This window comes from Mustelus asterias, chromosome 14 (assembly GCF_964213995.1).
Source record: "Mustelus asterias chromosome 14, sMusAst1.hap1.1, whole genome shotgun sequence".
Lineage (NCBI taxonomy): Eukaryota > Metazoa > Chordata > Chondrichthyes > Carcharhiniformes > Triakidae > Mustelus > Mustelus asterias.
The window spans coordinates 2,347,153-2,364,183 of NC_135814.1; the positions used below are offsets into that span (position 1 = coordinate 2,347,153).

Genomic DNA, 17,031 nt, shown 5'->3' on the forward strand with positions numbered 1-17,031 from the left:
TGTGAGGCAGCAGCACTAACCACTGTGCTGCTGTGCTGCTCCACTTTGAAACAGATGTTTAATTTCGTCCTATTTCTCCCCCTGGTCTTCTGCAACAGGTTTGATGGGCTGAATGGCCGCCACTTGTTCTGGTGACTCCAGATGAGATTTTCCGGCCGTGCTCACCCCAAAACCGGAAAGTCCTGTCCGAGGTCAGTGGATCTTTGCATGGTCTGTGTCCTGCCCGCTGCGATTCCCATGGCGGGCAGAAAGGAAAATTCCACTCCTCGTTCTAGACACCCAGGATTGGGAGAAACATTTTCTCAGCATCGACCCTGTCATACTTTTCCCTGTGAATGAGATCACCTCTCATTTTCAAACTCCAGTCAGCCTATCCAACTCACTCTGTGCCGAGAATGGAACACTCTTCACCGGAAACTTGTGAATCTTTAAGACAAGTTTACAAACCCCAGGTACAGACTAAAACTGCACACCTTACTCCACATGTGGTGTTGCAGGAAAGCCAAGTTTTACTCATTCCCTTGATGTGGACTTTGCCAGGACCAGCAATTATTGCCCATGTCTAACTGAAGGTGGTGGTGAGCTGCTTTCTTGGACCCGCTGCAGTCCATGTGGTGTAGGTACACCCACAGTGCTGTTAGGGAGGCAGTCCAGGATTTTGACCCAGCGACAGTGAAGGAACGGCGATATATTTCCATGTCAGGATGGTGAGTGTCTTGAAGGGGGACAATGCAGCAAGACTTCCTCACTCTTCTCCAACCTCCTTGCAATAAAGACTGTTTGCTGTCCTAATTGCTTGCTGTGCCTGCCTCGTGGTCTAACTGTGAGAGAGTAGAGTTCGAGGGAGCTGGATGACTTGTGAACAGGCTGGACTGGTGGGGCTGGTTAGGGCAACAATCAGTATCCCCTCACTGAAGGGACTGAAATGAAAGCTGGATTTTGCTTTGGATAGAGTATGTGTCACTTTGTGACAGTGAGAGTCCGTGTCTTTGCCAGCACAGCTCTCCAACGCCCAAGGGCCCTCAGCAGTTACTGAGAGTCAGAGATCATTTCCAAACTTTCTCTCTCTCTGTCTCTCTCGCTCTCTCTGTGTGTGTCTCTCTCTCTGTGTCTTTCTCTCTCTCTCTCTCTCTCACACACTCTCTGTCTCTCCCCCTCTCTCTCTCTGTGTCTCTCTCTCTGTCTCCCTCTCTCTGTCTCTCTCTCTCTCACACTCTCTGTTTCTCTCTCACTCTCTGTCTCTCTCGCTCTCTCTCTCAGAAGATGCCTCAGGGTTTCTTGGCTTGTCACAGAGTTCCGCTTGCTGCCAAGTTCCTGGAATGAAGAATGGCTTTATTCAAGATCCCATATCCCCCTCTCCCCTGTGATAGATGGATAACACTGACACCTCACGGCAAATGTTCACCCAGCACAGACTGCTCCTCATTCCAGCTCCCCCTCCAGCAGCACTGTGACTGCTCACTCGATTCCTCCTGTCACTCACACACTCACACCCTCACACATTTACACACACACATCCTCACACACACACACACCCTCACACACACACACACATCCTCAAACACACGCCCTCACACATTTACACACACACATCCTCACACACACACACCCTCACACACACACACACATCCTCAAACACACGCCCTCACACATTTACACACACACATCCTCACACACACACACCCTCACACACACACACACATCCTCAAACACACGCCCTCACACATTTACACACACACACCCTCACACACACACACCCTCACACACACACACACATCCTCAAACACACGCCCTCACACATTTACACACACACACCCTCACACACAGACACACATCCTCAAACACACGCCCTCACACATTTACACACACACCCTCACACACAGACACACATCCTCAAACACACGCCCTCACACATTTACACACACACATCCTCACACACACACACCCTCACACACAGACACACATCCTCAAACACACGCCCTCACACATTTACACACACACATCCTCACACACACACACCCTCACACACACACACCCTCACACACACACACACACATCCTCAAACACACGCCCTCACACATTTACACACACACATCCTCACACACACACACCCTCACACACAGACACACATCCTCAAACACACGCCCTCACACATTTACACACACACATCCTCACACACACACACCCTCACACACACACACCCTCACACACATACACACATCCTCACACACACACCCTCATACACATACACACATCCTCACACACTCACACACACACACACACACACCTTCACACACATACACACATCCTCACACACACACCCTCACACTTTCACGTCCTCACACACACACACACACATCCTCACACACACACACACACACATCCTCACACACACACATCCTCACACACACACATCCTCACACACATCCTCACACACACACCCTCATACACATACACACATCCTCACACACACTCACACACACACACACATCCTCACACACATCCACACATCCTCACACACACACCCTCATACACATACACACATCCACACACACCCTCACACTTTCACGTCCTCACACATCCTCACACACATCCTCACACACACTCACACACACACACACATCCTCACACACATCCACACATCCTCACACACACACCCTCATACACATACACACATCCACACACACCCTCACACTTTCACGTCCTCACACATCCTCACACACATCCTCACACACACACACACACACACACATTTACATACACACAAATTCACAGACTCATAAACTCACATTTACACAAACAGGCTCACACCCTAATGTGCTCACACTCACTCTTTGACACACAGGCTCACAAACTCACACACTCACATTTACACACACAGACTCACACTCACATATTTGCACAGACACAGGTTCATGGACTCACACACACACACACACACACTCATTTACACACACGCACATAGACTCACACACACTGTCTCACACACTTATTCACTCACACACACAGACAAGCTCACACACTCAGACATTTACATGCACACAGACTCACTAATTCACACACTTACACTCACACACACATTTCTTTCTGGCTTCCCTCCCGCTTGGTAATAATCTTTAAACTGCCTTGATGACTGTCTATCCCAGAGAAATTCTATTGGCCCATGTCTGCTTCAGTTGTTTTTAGAACAGAGAGTTACATTTTGACGTCTTAGCTCAGAAGCATGTGAAAAGTTGAAGGATAAGGGAAAGTCAGTCGATGGGATGGTTCGTGCTCCCCAGGGGGTGGAGTGTTCTATTTCATCTCACTTGCTGAAATGCCAGTTTGTATATTGTAACCATCTGACAATCCCTGTTGCTTCAAAGAATTTTTGTTTTTTTAAAAATCCAATAGAAAAAGAAAGATTAGAAATTGTATCTTGAAAGAAAACGAGGCACATTCTCACAACATCTTTAAAAGCGTGCTGACATAGAAATTACATCAGAGATTCGTGCAAATTCCTCAGGAATAAATAATTTGTTTTTTACTCATTATTCCTGACTCTTGCCTTTCAGATGATGGGAAGATTTTCTATGGCAGCGGTGTGGGAGATCCATTTGGACCTCGCTGTTACAAGGGAGACATCATGGGCTGTGGAATCATGTTCCCCCGAGACTTTCACCTGGATAGTGAAGGTGTGTACTTCCCTCAAAACTCCGCTTGCCCATTCCCTGCACATCCCCTTAGCCAGGAACACAAAACATTCCGGAAGAAGGACGCTCTGTCCATTCCTCAGTCTGGCTGCCATGTCCTGAATTCTCTTCCTCACTATCAACATCCTGGGGGATCATCATTGACCAGAAACTGAACTGGACCCAGCCAGATAAATACAATGGCTGCAAGAACATGTGAGCGGCTGGGAACCCTGCGGCGAGTAACTCACCTCTTGACGCCCCAAAGTCTGTCCACCGTCGAGAAGGCACAAGTCAAGAGTGCGATGGAATATTCCCCACCTGTTTAAATTTATTATTTCACAGGATGTGGGCATCACTGGCTGGCCAGCATTTATTGCCCATCCTTACTTGCCCTTGAGAAGGTGGTGGCGAGCTGCCTTCTAGAAGGTACACCCACAGCACTGTTAGGGAGGGAGTTCCAGGATTTTGACCCAGTGACAATGATAAAGGTCACAGGCTGGAAGTTTCTGATTTATTTTAGTGTCAGCTTGGGTGGGAAAAGTGGGATTGAGTTTGCTGGCTGCACTGCCCAATTTTCACACCATATTTTCAGACATCCTTAAATAAAGGTGAAGGTGTGAGTCCCACCATAATGTGCTGTGGGAGGGGGATGGGGCGGGGGGGGGAGGGCACTCTGAGTCCACCCCGCCAGCAATACAGACTCTTCAATAATCGGGGATGCCCAAAATCAGAGAATAGAAACCCCCTTCCTCCCCACCACAGAATCCCCTCGGGGACAGTGGCATGGGGCAGTGCCAGGGTGTTACCCAGGCTTGACCATTCACCCCAGGAGGCTGTATTTACCTGTGTGTCCCCAGAGGGTTATGTTGAACAGGTGTACGTCCTTCAGGACCTGTTGTGATTGGCTCATGTGATTGGAGAGTCAAACATGGGGGGGGGGCGGGTACTATCAGGTGGAAATAACTGATCTGCATTGGTAATTAGATGTAAATGGGGATCCCAACTTTGTGATATCATTGGCCGGAGGGGGGAATCCATTGAGGGGAAATTGCATTGGTGTCAGTGCCGTTGTGGGACTCTCGTTCCATCCCCCTCTGCCAACCCTCACCCACCAAAAACAGGTCGGAAAATCCTCCCCCACCCCCTCGTCTCCACTTTCACACCCCCAGTAAGAGTCGTCACTGAAACCCATCGAGGGTGGGGCTGGAGGGAGGGAACTGTACCTATTGTCACCTTATTGATTCACAACCAATCACCGAATGTGCAGGAATACTCACTCTCTGAGCGTCTCTTTCTCCACTCTGTGATTCAGGGGAGTGTGAGAGTGATGGGAAAGAGTGTTTCGAGCGGTGCAAGGAGAGGCTGAGAGAGCTACGTGGCGCCGTGTTGTACTGCACCGACTCGGAAGAAGAGGATGAAGATGATGATGAGCGATGTGGAGCGATTCCACAACATTCACAGAGAGCTGTGGTGAGTCACAATCTGAGCACAGAGCCAGATCTTCTGGAAACTTCTGACGAGTGTGTCCATGTTTCCTTTTTTAATAATTATACCCCCCACTCCCACCCTCTCCTCCCCCCCGCCCCAGCCCTCCACCCCCCCACTCCCTCCTCGCCCCCCCCGCCGCCCTCCCCCCCGCCCTCCCCCCCGCCCCACCCCTCCACCCCCCCACTCCCTCCTCACCCCCCCCTCCCCCCTCCCCCCTCCCCCCTACCCTCCCCCCCGCCCCCCCCCCTCGCCCTCCCCCCCCGCCCTCCCCCCCCCCGCCCCACCCCTCCCCCCCCGCCCTCCCCCGCCCTCCCCCGCCTCCGGGGCTGCATTCGCTATTTGCTGCCATTCAAAAAAGAGGCATTTTTGGAGATTGCTTTCTGCCAGCCAATTTTTCGATTTGATTTGATTTGATTTATTATTGTTACATGTATTCAGATGCAGTGAAAAGGATTGTTTCTTATAGACAAAGCATACCATTCATAGAGTACATAGGGAAGAAGGGAAGGAGAGAGTGTAGAATGTAGTGTTATAGTCATAGCTAGGGTGTAGAGAGAGATCAACTTAGTGTGAGGTAGTTCCATTCAAAAGTCTGACAGCAGCAGGGAAGAAGCTGTTCTTGAATCAGTTGGTACATGTCCGCAGACTTTTGTATTTTTTTTCCAATGGAAGAAGGTGGAAGAGAGAATGTCTGGGATGCGGGGGGGCCTTAATTATGCTGGCTGCTTTTCCGAGGCAATGGGAAGTGTAGACAGAATCAAAGGATGGGAGGCTGGTTTGAGTGATGGACTGGGCTTCATTCACGACCCTTGGTAGTTTCTTGTGGTCTTGGGTAGAGCAGGAGCCATACCAAGCTGTGATACAACCAGAAAGGATGCTTTCTATGGTGCATCTGTAAAGTTTGGTGAGAGTCATAGTGGACATGCCAAATTTCAAAGAACAAACAAAGAACAAAGAACAATACAGCACAGGAACAGGCCCTTCGGCCCTCCAAGCCCGCGCCGCTCCCCGGTCCAGGATTGAATCCTGAATCCAGGATCCCCGCCCAATTTTCCAGCCTATCTACATCCTAATATCCTATCCACCGAGCTGTCCCTCACAGCTACAATGCTTTGTTCATCACAACCTATTAACTCACCCCCACCCCGCCATTCCAGACCATGTGATCTCCAGGGAGAGGCGAAAACCCAGAGTGAAAACCCCAGGGCCAATATGGGGAAAAAAAATCTGGGAAATTCCTCTCCGACCCCCTGAGGCGATCGAAACGAGTCCAGGAGATCACACTGGCCCAGATCAGAAAATGCTTCCCAACCCTATTCATTTCCCCTTCTGCTTTACGAACACCATCTGAATTCCCTGCCCCCGAGACAGGTTCCCAACTATCCGCAGTCTCGCTCTGTACTGGCACCAGCAAGATGATCATAGAATGAAGCCTTGAAACGAGAAACAAAGAACAATTAGCCCGCGCCGCTCCCTGGTCCAAACTAGACCACTCTTTTGTATCCCTCCATTCCCACTCCGTTCATATAGCTGTCTAGATAAGTCTTAAACGTTCCCAGTGTGTCCGCCTCCACCACCTTGCCCGGCAACACATTCCAGGTCCCCACCACCCTCTGTGTAAAATATGTCCTTCTGATATCTGTGTTAAACCTCCCCCCCTTCACCTTGAACCTATGACCCCTCGTGAACGTCACCACCGACCCGGGGAAAAGCTTCCCACCGTTCACCCTATCTATGCCTTTCATAATTTTATACACCTCTATTAAGTCTCCCCTCATCCTCCGTCTTTCCAAGGAGAACAACCCCAGTTTCCCCAATCTCTCCTCATAACCAAGCCCCTCCATACCAGGCAACATCCTGGTAAACCTCCTCTGTACTCTCTCCAAAGCCTCCACGTCCTTCTGGTAGTGTGGCGACCAGAACTGGACGCAGTATTCCAAATGCGGCCGAACCAACGTTCTATACATCTGCAACATCAGACCCCAACTTTTATACTCTATGCCCCGTCCTATAAAGGCAAGCATGCCATATGCCTTCTTCACCACCTTCTCCACCTGTGACGTCACCTTCAAAGTTCTGTGGACTTGCACACCCAGGTCCCTCTGCGTCTCTACACCCTTTATGGTTCTTCCATTTATCGTGTAGCTCCTCCCTACATTATTCCCACCAAAATGCATCACTTCGCATTTATCAGGATTGAACTCCATCTGCCATTTCCTTGCCCAAATTTCCAGCCTATCTATATCCTTATGTAGCCTCTGACAATGTTCCTTACTATCTGCAAGTCCTGCCAGTTTTGTGTCGTCCGCAAACTTACTGATCACCCTAGTTACTCCTTCTTCCAGATCATTTATATAAATCACAAACAGCAGAGGTCCCAATACAGAGCCCTGCGGTACACCACTAGTCACGGGCCTCCAGCCGGAAAAAGACCCTTCCACTACCACCCTCTGTCTTCTATGACCAAGCCAGTTCTCCACCCATCTAGCCACCTCCCCCTTTATCCCATGAGATCCCTTAGTCTTCTGAGAAAGTAGAGGCGTTGGTGGGGCTTTCTTAACTATCGTGTCGGCGTGGGGGGACCAGGACAGGTTGTTGGTGATCTGGACACCAAAAAACTTGAAGCTGTCGACCATTTCCACTTCATCCTCATTCTTCTCTGCAGGTTCATAGTTATCGAGTCTTGGAGGAAGTTGCAAAGATGATGTGGGAGAGGCTGACCAGAAAGCAGAGGCCCTGACGCTGTCAGATTGCCCTCGCAACCCGACTCATCTAGCTGTCGGCTGATTGGGTACAAAACCTGCCATCCGTATCTGGTTTTCTGACTCAATTCCCCCATCAATCTGTTTGCTTCTTGACCACACTTGACTTCATCCAGCAATCTCATTGGTTGTGATACATTAGGACATCCGAGGTCCTTTTGCCAACAGCACCTACCCTGGCGAATGACTCAAAAGACGAGAATTTTACATTTGAGGCTGGACCCAATCTCAAAGAAACTTTATAGAATCATAGATATGATGCAGACTATTTGGCCCATCGGGTGTGTGCCAACTCATTGAGTGAGCTATCCAATTAGTCCCCTTCTTCCCAAAGCTCTGAAAACAGTTTTCCCTTCAAGTTTGCAGCGAATTCTCTTTTGAAAGTTATTATTGAATCCTCTCAGCTGGAGTCTTCCAGATCACAACATCCCAACCGTAAGAAACAACTCTCAGCTTCTGCAAAAACAGAAAATGCTGAAAAATCTCAGCAGGTCTGGCAGCATCTGTGGAGAGAGAATAGAGCCAGTATTTCAATTCTCGCCACAGATGCTGTCAGACCTGCTGAGATTTTCCAGCATTTTCTTTTTTTATTTCTGATTCCAGCATCCGCAGTAATTTGCCTAATTCCCAGCTCCTGCCTGCTTCTTTCACTGATCACCTTCAGTCCGTGTCCCTCCAGTTACTGACCCCCTGTCACTGGGAAAGGTTGATGCAAGTTTGTACTCGGGAAGCAGCTGATTTGAAGGTGATGGAGGTTGAGAGGTCAGTGCAGAGAGTTTAGACCCTGTGCTGAGGATACTGACCTGAGCCAGTGAGTAACCGAGGGTAGTTGGGTAAGGCCAACAACATTCCCCTTATTCGGAATATCCCAAAGATTCCAACGCCAATGCTCTGACTGTGAATCCCTCTTCCTCCAGGTGTTTTTCTCTCGCAATGGGAAGATTATTGGCAAGAAGGAGAGTTGGATTCCGCATGGTGGTTTCTATCCCACCATTGGGATGCTGAGCTCAGAGGAGAAAGTGAAAGTGGATTTCTGTCCACTCAGTGGCTGAGATTTACTGGATGAAACGAATTTGGTGAACATTAATAAACAGAGTGAAACTTCAAACTTGTTCCTTCAGTATTTTGTTCTAATTTTGAGTTGAAGCAATTCCTTTTGAGGGGCAGTAACCAAGTTCTCCCAGTACTCTGTCAATGGGCTGAATGGCCATCCGCGGACTGGGAGAGCCCATTTGGATTTGGAATTTGCCGAGTTTGTGGCAATGTTGGTCTCAGTTCAGGTTGGAAACCAGGAGGTGGCCATGGCAACACACTGGTTACAAACTTCCGGAGGGGGTGCCCCCAGCGTCTTTGTCTGATGAAAGAAGTGGGAGGTTGGGAGGGGTCGCTGCAATGTCTGACTGGCAGTTCGCTCGAGAGAGGTGGCAGGAAGTCACAGAACATCTCAAACACTCTGTGGAGGATTGTAAAAAAGTTAAAAATCCCTCTTGACCACAGATGTCAGGCCATAAGCGTGGAGGGAGTGAATGCCCTGCCTGTGGACACCATCCCAGGATCACCGGGCTGGGGTGGTACAGGGAGCTTCTGTAACCAGTCAGATTCTCACTGAGGTTCGGAGCCAGATTCTGGACATGGCGGGAATGATTGACAAATGACAACAACTTTATTAAATATTGAATTATGATTATAACAATAATATGACAATTATAATATCATGCAGCAATACAGCATGGAAACAGGCCCTTCAGCCCAACCAGATCCATGCCAACCATGCTAGCCCCAATTGCCTGCATTTGGCCCATATCCCTCTAATCCTTCCCCACCCATGTACTTATCCAAATACTTTTTAAAAGTTCCTATTGTACCTGCCTCAACCACTTTCTCTGGCAGCTCATTCCACATATGCAGCACCCTCTGCATGAAGAAGTTGCCCCTCAGGTCCCTTTTAAATCTTTCCCCTCTCACCATAAACCTACGCCATCTAGTTTTCAATCCCCCTTCCCTATGTACATTCATCCTATCGATGCTCCTCATGATTTTATACACCTCAATAATGTCACCCCTCATTCTCCTACATTCCAAGGAATAAAGTTCTAGCCTGGCCAACCTCTCCCTATAACTCAGGCCCCACTCGTCCTGGCAACATCCTTGTAAATTAGCCATGATCTTATTGAATGGTGGAGCACGCTCTAGGAGCCAGATGGCTTACTCCTGCTCCTAGTTCCTAATTCTTACATTCTTTCCAGTTTATCAATGTCTTCCCTAAAACAGGGTGACTTAAACTGTACACAATACTCCAAGTGTGACCTCACCAACGACTCACACAACTGTAACACAACGTCCCGACTCCTACTCTCAGTGCCCTGACTGAGGAAGGCCAGTGTGATAAACACCTTCTTCACCGCCCTGTCTACCTGTGACCCCGCTTTCAACAAACTATGTACTTGTATTCCTTGGTCCCTCTGTTCCTCAACACACCCCAGGGCCCTATCACTCACTGTATAAGTCCTACCCTGGTTTGACTTTCCAAAATGCAACACCTCACACCTATCAGTGTTGAAATCCATTTGCCAATCCTCGGCTCATTTCCCCAACTGATCAAGATCACCCTGTAATTTTTGATAACCTTCTTCACTGTCAACGGTACCTCCTAATTTAGTATCATCCACAAACTTACTAACCATCCTTGCACGTTCACATCCAAATCATTTATATAAATAACCAATAACAAGGGTCCCAACACCAACTCCTGAGGCACACCACTAGTCACTGGCCTCCAGTCCGAGAAACAACCTTCGACCATCACCCTCTGCTTCCTACCATCGAGCCAATTCTGAAGCCAATTTGTTGGCTCTCCCTGGATCCCATGTGACCTAACCTTCCAGACTAGCCTGCCATGTGGGACCTCATTAAAGACCTTGCTAAAGTCCATATAAACAACATCTATTGCCCTACCCTCATCCATCCTCTTGGTTACCTCTTGGAAAAACTCTAAAAGATTCTTCAGACGTGACTTCCCACGCACAAAGCTCTTCTGACTGTCCCTAATCAGAACTTGACTTTCCAAATGTTGGTAGATCCTGTTCCTTGGAATCCCCTCCAGTAATTGATAATAAAAAAAGAACTAAGTTAAAAAAAAGAAATGCAAGAAACCTGAAAATCACTTCTGGCATGGTGATTTCAGGCATCTCTCATCAAAGTCTTCATTTCGATCTGTGGACTGTGAAACCTTTCAAGTGACCTGGTCACTTTAATCTCCATGCCCGCTGGACACCCGGCAGGTTTCCAAATCCCAGCAGCATTCCATTCTGCAGACAGAATTCCCCTTTCGCTCCCTCAGAAGCTGGAGGTGTGAGAGGACCCGTTTCAAGTCCTGAGAGTAACAGGAGAAGTCAATTTCACTGTGGGGGGGAGGGGGGATTGATTCCCTTCTCCACAGCTGGTCTCACAACCCTTTTTTTTTAACAGCACATTTATTCCTGGCTTCGAAAGAACAAAGGAAATTACAGCACAGGAACAGGCTCTTCGGCCCTCCAAGCCTGCACCGACCATGCTGACAGACCTAAATAAAACCCCCTACGCTTCCTGGGACCATATCCCTCCATTCCCATCCTATTCATGTACTTGTCAAGATGCCCCTTAAAAGTCACTACCGTATCTGTTTCCACTACCTCTCCCGACAACAAGTTCCAGGCACCCACTACTCACTGTGCACAAAATCTGCCTCGTACATTTCCTTTAAACCTTAGACCGCGCACCTTAAACCTGTGCCCCCTAGTAATTGACTCTTCCATCCTGGTAAAAAGCTTCTTACTACCCACTCTGTCCATGCCTCTCATAATCTTGTAGACTTCTATCAGGTCGCCCCTCAACCTCCGTCGTTCCAGTGAGAACAAACCAAGTTTCTACAACCTCTCCTCATAGCTAATGCCCTCCATACCAGGCAACATCCTGGTAAATCTTTTCTGTACCCTCTCCAAAGCCTCCACATCCTTCTGACAGTGTGGCAACCAGAATTGAACACTATATTCCAAGTGTGGGCTAACTAAGGTTCTATAAAGCTGCAACATGACTTGCCAATTTTTAAACTCAATACCCTGGCTGATGAAGGCAAGCATGCCGTATGCCGCCTTGACTACCTTCTCCACCTGCATTGCCACTTTCAGTGACCTGTGTACCTGTACACCCAGATCCCTCTGCCTATCAATACTCATAATGGTTCTGCCATTTACTGTATATTTCCTATCTGTATTAGACCTTCCAAAATGCATTACCTCACGTTTGTCCAGATTAAACTCCATCTGCCATCTCTCTGCCCAAGTCTCCAACTGACCTATATCCTGCTGTACCCTCTGATGGTCCTCATCGAAAGAACAATGGCTTCTGGGTCTTCCTGGAACACACAAATCCTTGGAATTTATTTGAAGCCCTTGGGAATTACAGATGGGCTTGGAACAGTGAACAGGGAATTTTAAAAATATTATTTATTCATGGGACGTGGGTGTCGCTGCCGATCTCTAGTTGCGCTTGGAAGGCAGTTTAGAGTCAACCACATTGCTGTGGCTCTGGAGTCACATGTAGGCCAGACTGGGTAAGAGCAGCAGATTTCCTCCCCTAAAAGGACATTAGAGAATCAAGTGGGTTTGTCCAACAATCGACAATGGTTTCATGGTCAGCAGTAGATTCTGAATTCCAGAATGTTCAAAAATTTACAACAGGTTTGAAGTGGCAGTGACTAAGCTGAAAGGGTCAATGGTTTCATTGACTTAGTTGCTACTAAAGTGAATTTTACTCAGTGGATCATGAACAAGACCAAATTCAAATCCTTGGCCGACAGATTTCATATTTTATTAATATCCCTTGTATTCCCAATACAGAGAAATATCAAAAAACACAGTGCAGGAGAAGCTTGGAAACACAGGAGAAAACCTGGAGGAAATCAGAGTGGAAGTTGACTTAGTGGGATTGTGATCAATCGGGTGTGGACCCCTGGATTAGGAAAAGGAAAGGCGATCCGGGAGTTGTCCGTGGGTTGGCAGGACCTGGGCTGTCTGTGGTATTCACATCATCAGAACATGTTTATTTGGGAGATTTGCTGTTCCTGAAAGTCTCTGGTGAGAACCGTTTTGTTATGAAAGAGCAGAGACATATCCCGGGGACTTGGAGTCAGTTGTTCGAGAAATGATCTCAGATCTGTTCTCACCTGCCTGAACCGGCACCTCCAGCTTCCAGCGTTCTGCACCTCATGCTTTAGAATGAAAGAATTTCATCAAAGACTTTTCCCAGCTGAAATCTGACCCAGTTTTCTTGCAAAACTTCTCTGTGTTCTGTCTGCCTGCCAGAGGTGGAACTGTTCAAAGACCCAGTTTGACTGTAGCCAGTTCCAGGCCAGCTTTTTGATGGCGCTTTTATTACACAAGACAGGAGAGGTTTGAAACAAACAGGGGAAGAATCATCCCGTCAGTATAACAGCTAACATCCTCAGATATTCTGCCTGCAACGCTCCGCCAAAGTTTACATTCATTACAACACAACTGACAGTCAGAAAACAGCCAGAAACTTGGGAAAAGACAAATTCTCACACACTGGGATACAGTTCCACACACACTGACTCTCACTGGGATACAGTTCCACACACTGACTCTCACTGGGATACAGTTCCACATACACTGACTCTCACTGGGATACAGTTCCACATACACAGACTCTCACTGGGATACAGTTCCACATACACAGACTCTCACAGGGATACACTTCCACACACTGACTCTCACTGGGATACAGTTCAACACACTGACTCTCACTGGGATACAGTTCCACACACACTGACTCTCACTGGAATACAGTTCCATACACAATGACTCTCACTGGGATACAGTTCCACACACACTGACCCTCACTGCGATACAGTTCCACACACACTGACTCTCACTGGGATACAATTCCACACACACTGACTCTCACAGGGATACAGTTCCACACACACTGACCCTCACTGGGATACAATCCCACACACACTGACTCTCACAGGGATACAGTTTCACACACACTGACTCTCACTGGGATACAGTTCCACACACACAGACTCTCACTGGGATACAGTTCCACACACACTGACTCTCACTGGGGTACAGTTCCACATACACAGACTCTCACAGGGATACACTTCCACACACTGACTCTCACTGGGATACAGTTCAACACACTGACTCTCACTGGGATACAGTTCCACACACACTGACTCTCACTGGAATACAGTTCCATACACAATGACTCTCACTGGGATACAGTTCCACACACACTGACCCTCACTGGGATACAATTCCACACACACTGACTCTCACAGGGATACAGTGCCACACACACTGACTCTCACTGGGATACAGTTTCACACACACTGACTCTCACTGGGATACAGTTCCACACACACTGACTCTCACTGGGGTACAGTTCCACACACTGACTCTCACTGGGATACAGTTCCACACACACTGACTCTCACTGGGGTACAGTTCCACACACACTGACCCTCATTGGGTTACAGTTCCACGCACACTGACTCTCACTGGGATACATTTCCACACACACTGACTCTCACTGGGATACAGTTCCACACACACTGACTCTCATAGGGATACAGTGCCACACACACTGACACTCACTGGGATACAGTTCCACACACACTGACTCTCACTGGGATACAGTTTCACACACACTGACTCTCACTGGGATACAGTTCCACACACACTGACTCTCACTGGGATACAGTTCCACACACATTGACTCTCACTGGGATACAGTTCCACACACACTGACTCTCACTGGAGAAGAGTTCCACATACACAGACTCTCACTGGGATACAGTTCCACACACACTGACTCTCACTGGGATACAGTTCCACACACACTGACTCTCACTGGGATACAGTTCCACACACATTGACTCTCACTGGGATACAGTTCCACACACACTGACTCTCACTGGAGAAGAGTTCCACACACACAGACTCTCACTGGGATACAGTTCCACACACACTGACTCTCACTGGGATACAGTTCCACACACACTGACTCTCACTGGGATACAGTTCCACACACACTGACTCTCACTGGGATACAGTTCCACACACACTGACTCTGGATTCTCGAGCAACAGGAGGACATTGAGTTGAAGGAGGGACAGGAGACAAGAGAGACCACTCCCTCAATATCCTGTACCCCTGAAGACAGAATAACCTACAGATAATTGAGAAATCTGTAGGAGCCTCTCTGGAAGATGGTCAGGAAGATCTGTAACCTCATCGGCAAAGACCTGGCAGCTGAGAGCACTGATCACATTGCCCTGTCAATGTCACTGAGATTCTGTTCCGGCTGCTTCTATTGATGACACAGACAGAGGGGCCTGGGCTTTATACCATCACTGGACTGACCCTGCTTCAACACATCATTGATTGGCCGTCAAGGCACCAATAATGGCCCAATCAAATTCAGCAACAGAATCTGCTTCCACTCACTCAATGGTCAACTGGTTCCCAAGGCTTTCCTCCATCTGTCTTCTCTCATTCCTGGCAACTGCCATGCCTCCTTCACCCTCCGCTAGTCCATGCTGCCTCATATCTTCACTCCAATCCTCCAGGTGCTTGAATGGATCCTGGAGAACAGGGAAACCCCTGGCAGAGATGGCGATTGGCAGCATGGTGGCACAGTGGGTTAGCACTGCTGCTTCGCAGTGCCAGGGACACGGGTTTGATTCCCAGCTTGGGTCACTGTCTGTGTGGAGCTTGCATGTTCTCCCCGTGTTTGCGTGGGTTTCCTTCCATAATCTGAAAGACGTGGTGGTTAGTTGCATTGACCTGAACAGGAGCCGGACTGTGGCGACTAGGGGAATTTCACAGTAACTTCATTGCAGTGTTAATGTAAGCCTTACTTGTGACACTAATAAATAAACTTTAACTTTTTATTAATACCTCTGCAAGTGCCCAAAAAGAATTTACACAATTAATGCCACCTGATTCTCAGGGCAACCAGTGAACAGACCATCAAGTTCCTGAAAATGTGATTCCAGTGCCTGGACCGGTTAGGTGGTGGTTTCCAATACCTTCCTGCGCTGATCTTGATCATTGTGGCCTGCTGCCCTCCAGAGAAATGTGGACCTTGAGAAAGAGGAGCCTCTGGAACGAGACAGTTCACCAGTGGAAGGTCAGTTGGTAAAAGGCAGAGCAAGCACGGTAGCACAGTGGTTAGCACTGCTGCCTCACAGCGCCAGGGACCCGGGTTCAATTCTCTGGCTTGGGTCACTGTCTGTGCAGAGTTTGCACGTTCTCCCCGTGTCTGCGTGGGTTCCCTCCGGGTGCTCTGGTTTCCTCCCACAGCCCGAAAGATGTGCTGGTTAGGTGCATTGGCCGTGCTAAATTCTCCCTCAGTGTACCCGAACAGGCACTGGAGTGTGGCAACTAAGTTTAAAATAAAGTTTATTTATTAGTGTCACAAGTACATTCACACTGAAATGAAGTTACTGTGAAAATCTCTTAGTCACCACACTCCAGCACCTGTTCGGGTACACTGAGGGAGAATTTAGCATGGCCAATCAACCCAACCCACACATCTTTGGACTGTGAGAGGAAGCCGGAGCACCCGGAGGAAACCCACGCAGACACGGGGAGAACGTGCAAACTCCACACAGACAGTGACCCAAGCCAGGAATTGAACCTGGGTCCCTGGTGCAGTTAGGCAGCAGTGCGAATTACTGTGCCACCGTGCTGGGAATTTTCACAGTAACTTCATTGCAGTGTTAATGGAAGCCCACTTGTGACAATAAATAAACTTTAAAAACTAAAATAAATCATTGCAATGAATTTTACAGAAAAACTCTGGAACAAGAAGCCCAGAAAGCCCCCAGTTCGATTGTTACATTCAGTTCATGAAAGACAGCAAATTGTGGAGCTGTCACAGAGACAGATAGTAATTGTCAAAGCCCTCCAATGGTTCACAGGCACATAATGAGACAACAGCAAGTGACCAAAAACTTGGTGGAAGTATCTTAAAGGAAGAAAAGGAGATTGCAAGATGGAGAGGTTTAGGGAGGAAATTCCAGAGCTTCAGGCCAC

At 48.2% G+C, this 17,031-nt stretch overlaps 1 protein-coding gene across 1 annotated transcript in view; it reads left to right on the top strand.

The window, feature by feature from the left end:
* The window catches only part of LOC144504067 (SPRY domain-containing protein 3-like), a 450,173-nt gene extending 441,144 nt beyond the window's left edge, over positions 1-9,029 (top strand). The window contains exons 9-11 of the mRNA XM_078229230.1: positions 3,555-3,674; positions 4,987-5,144; positions 8,842-9,029. Of these exons, the coding sequence (XP_078085356.1) occupies positions 3,555-3,674; positions 4,987-5,144; positions 8,842-8,976 (413 nt within the window). The 3' untranslated portion in view covers positions 8,977-9,029. The remainder of the gene's footprint in view (positions 1-3,554; positions 3,675-4,986; positions 5,145-8,841) is intronic.
* The last annotated feature ends 8,002 nt before the right edge of the window (positions 9,030-17,031 follow it).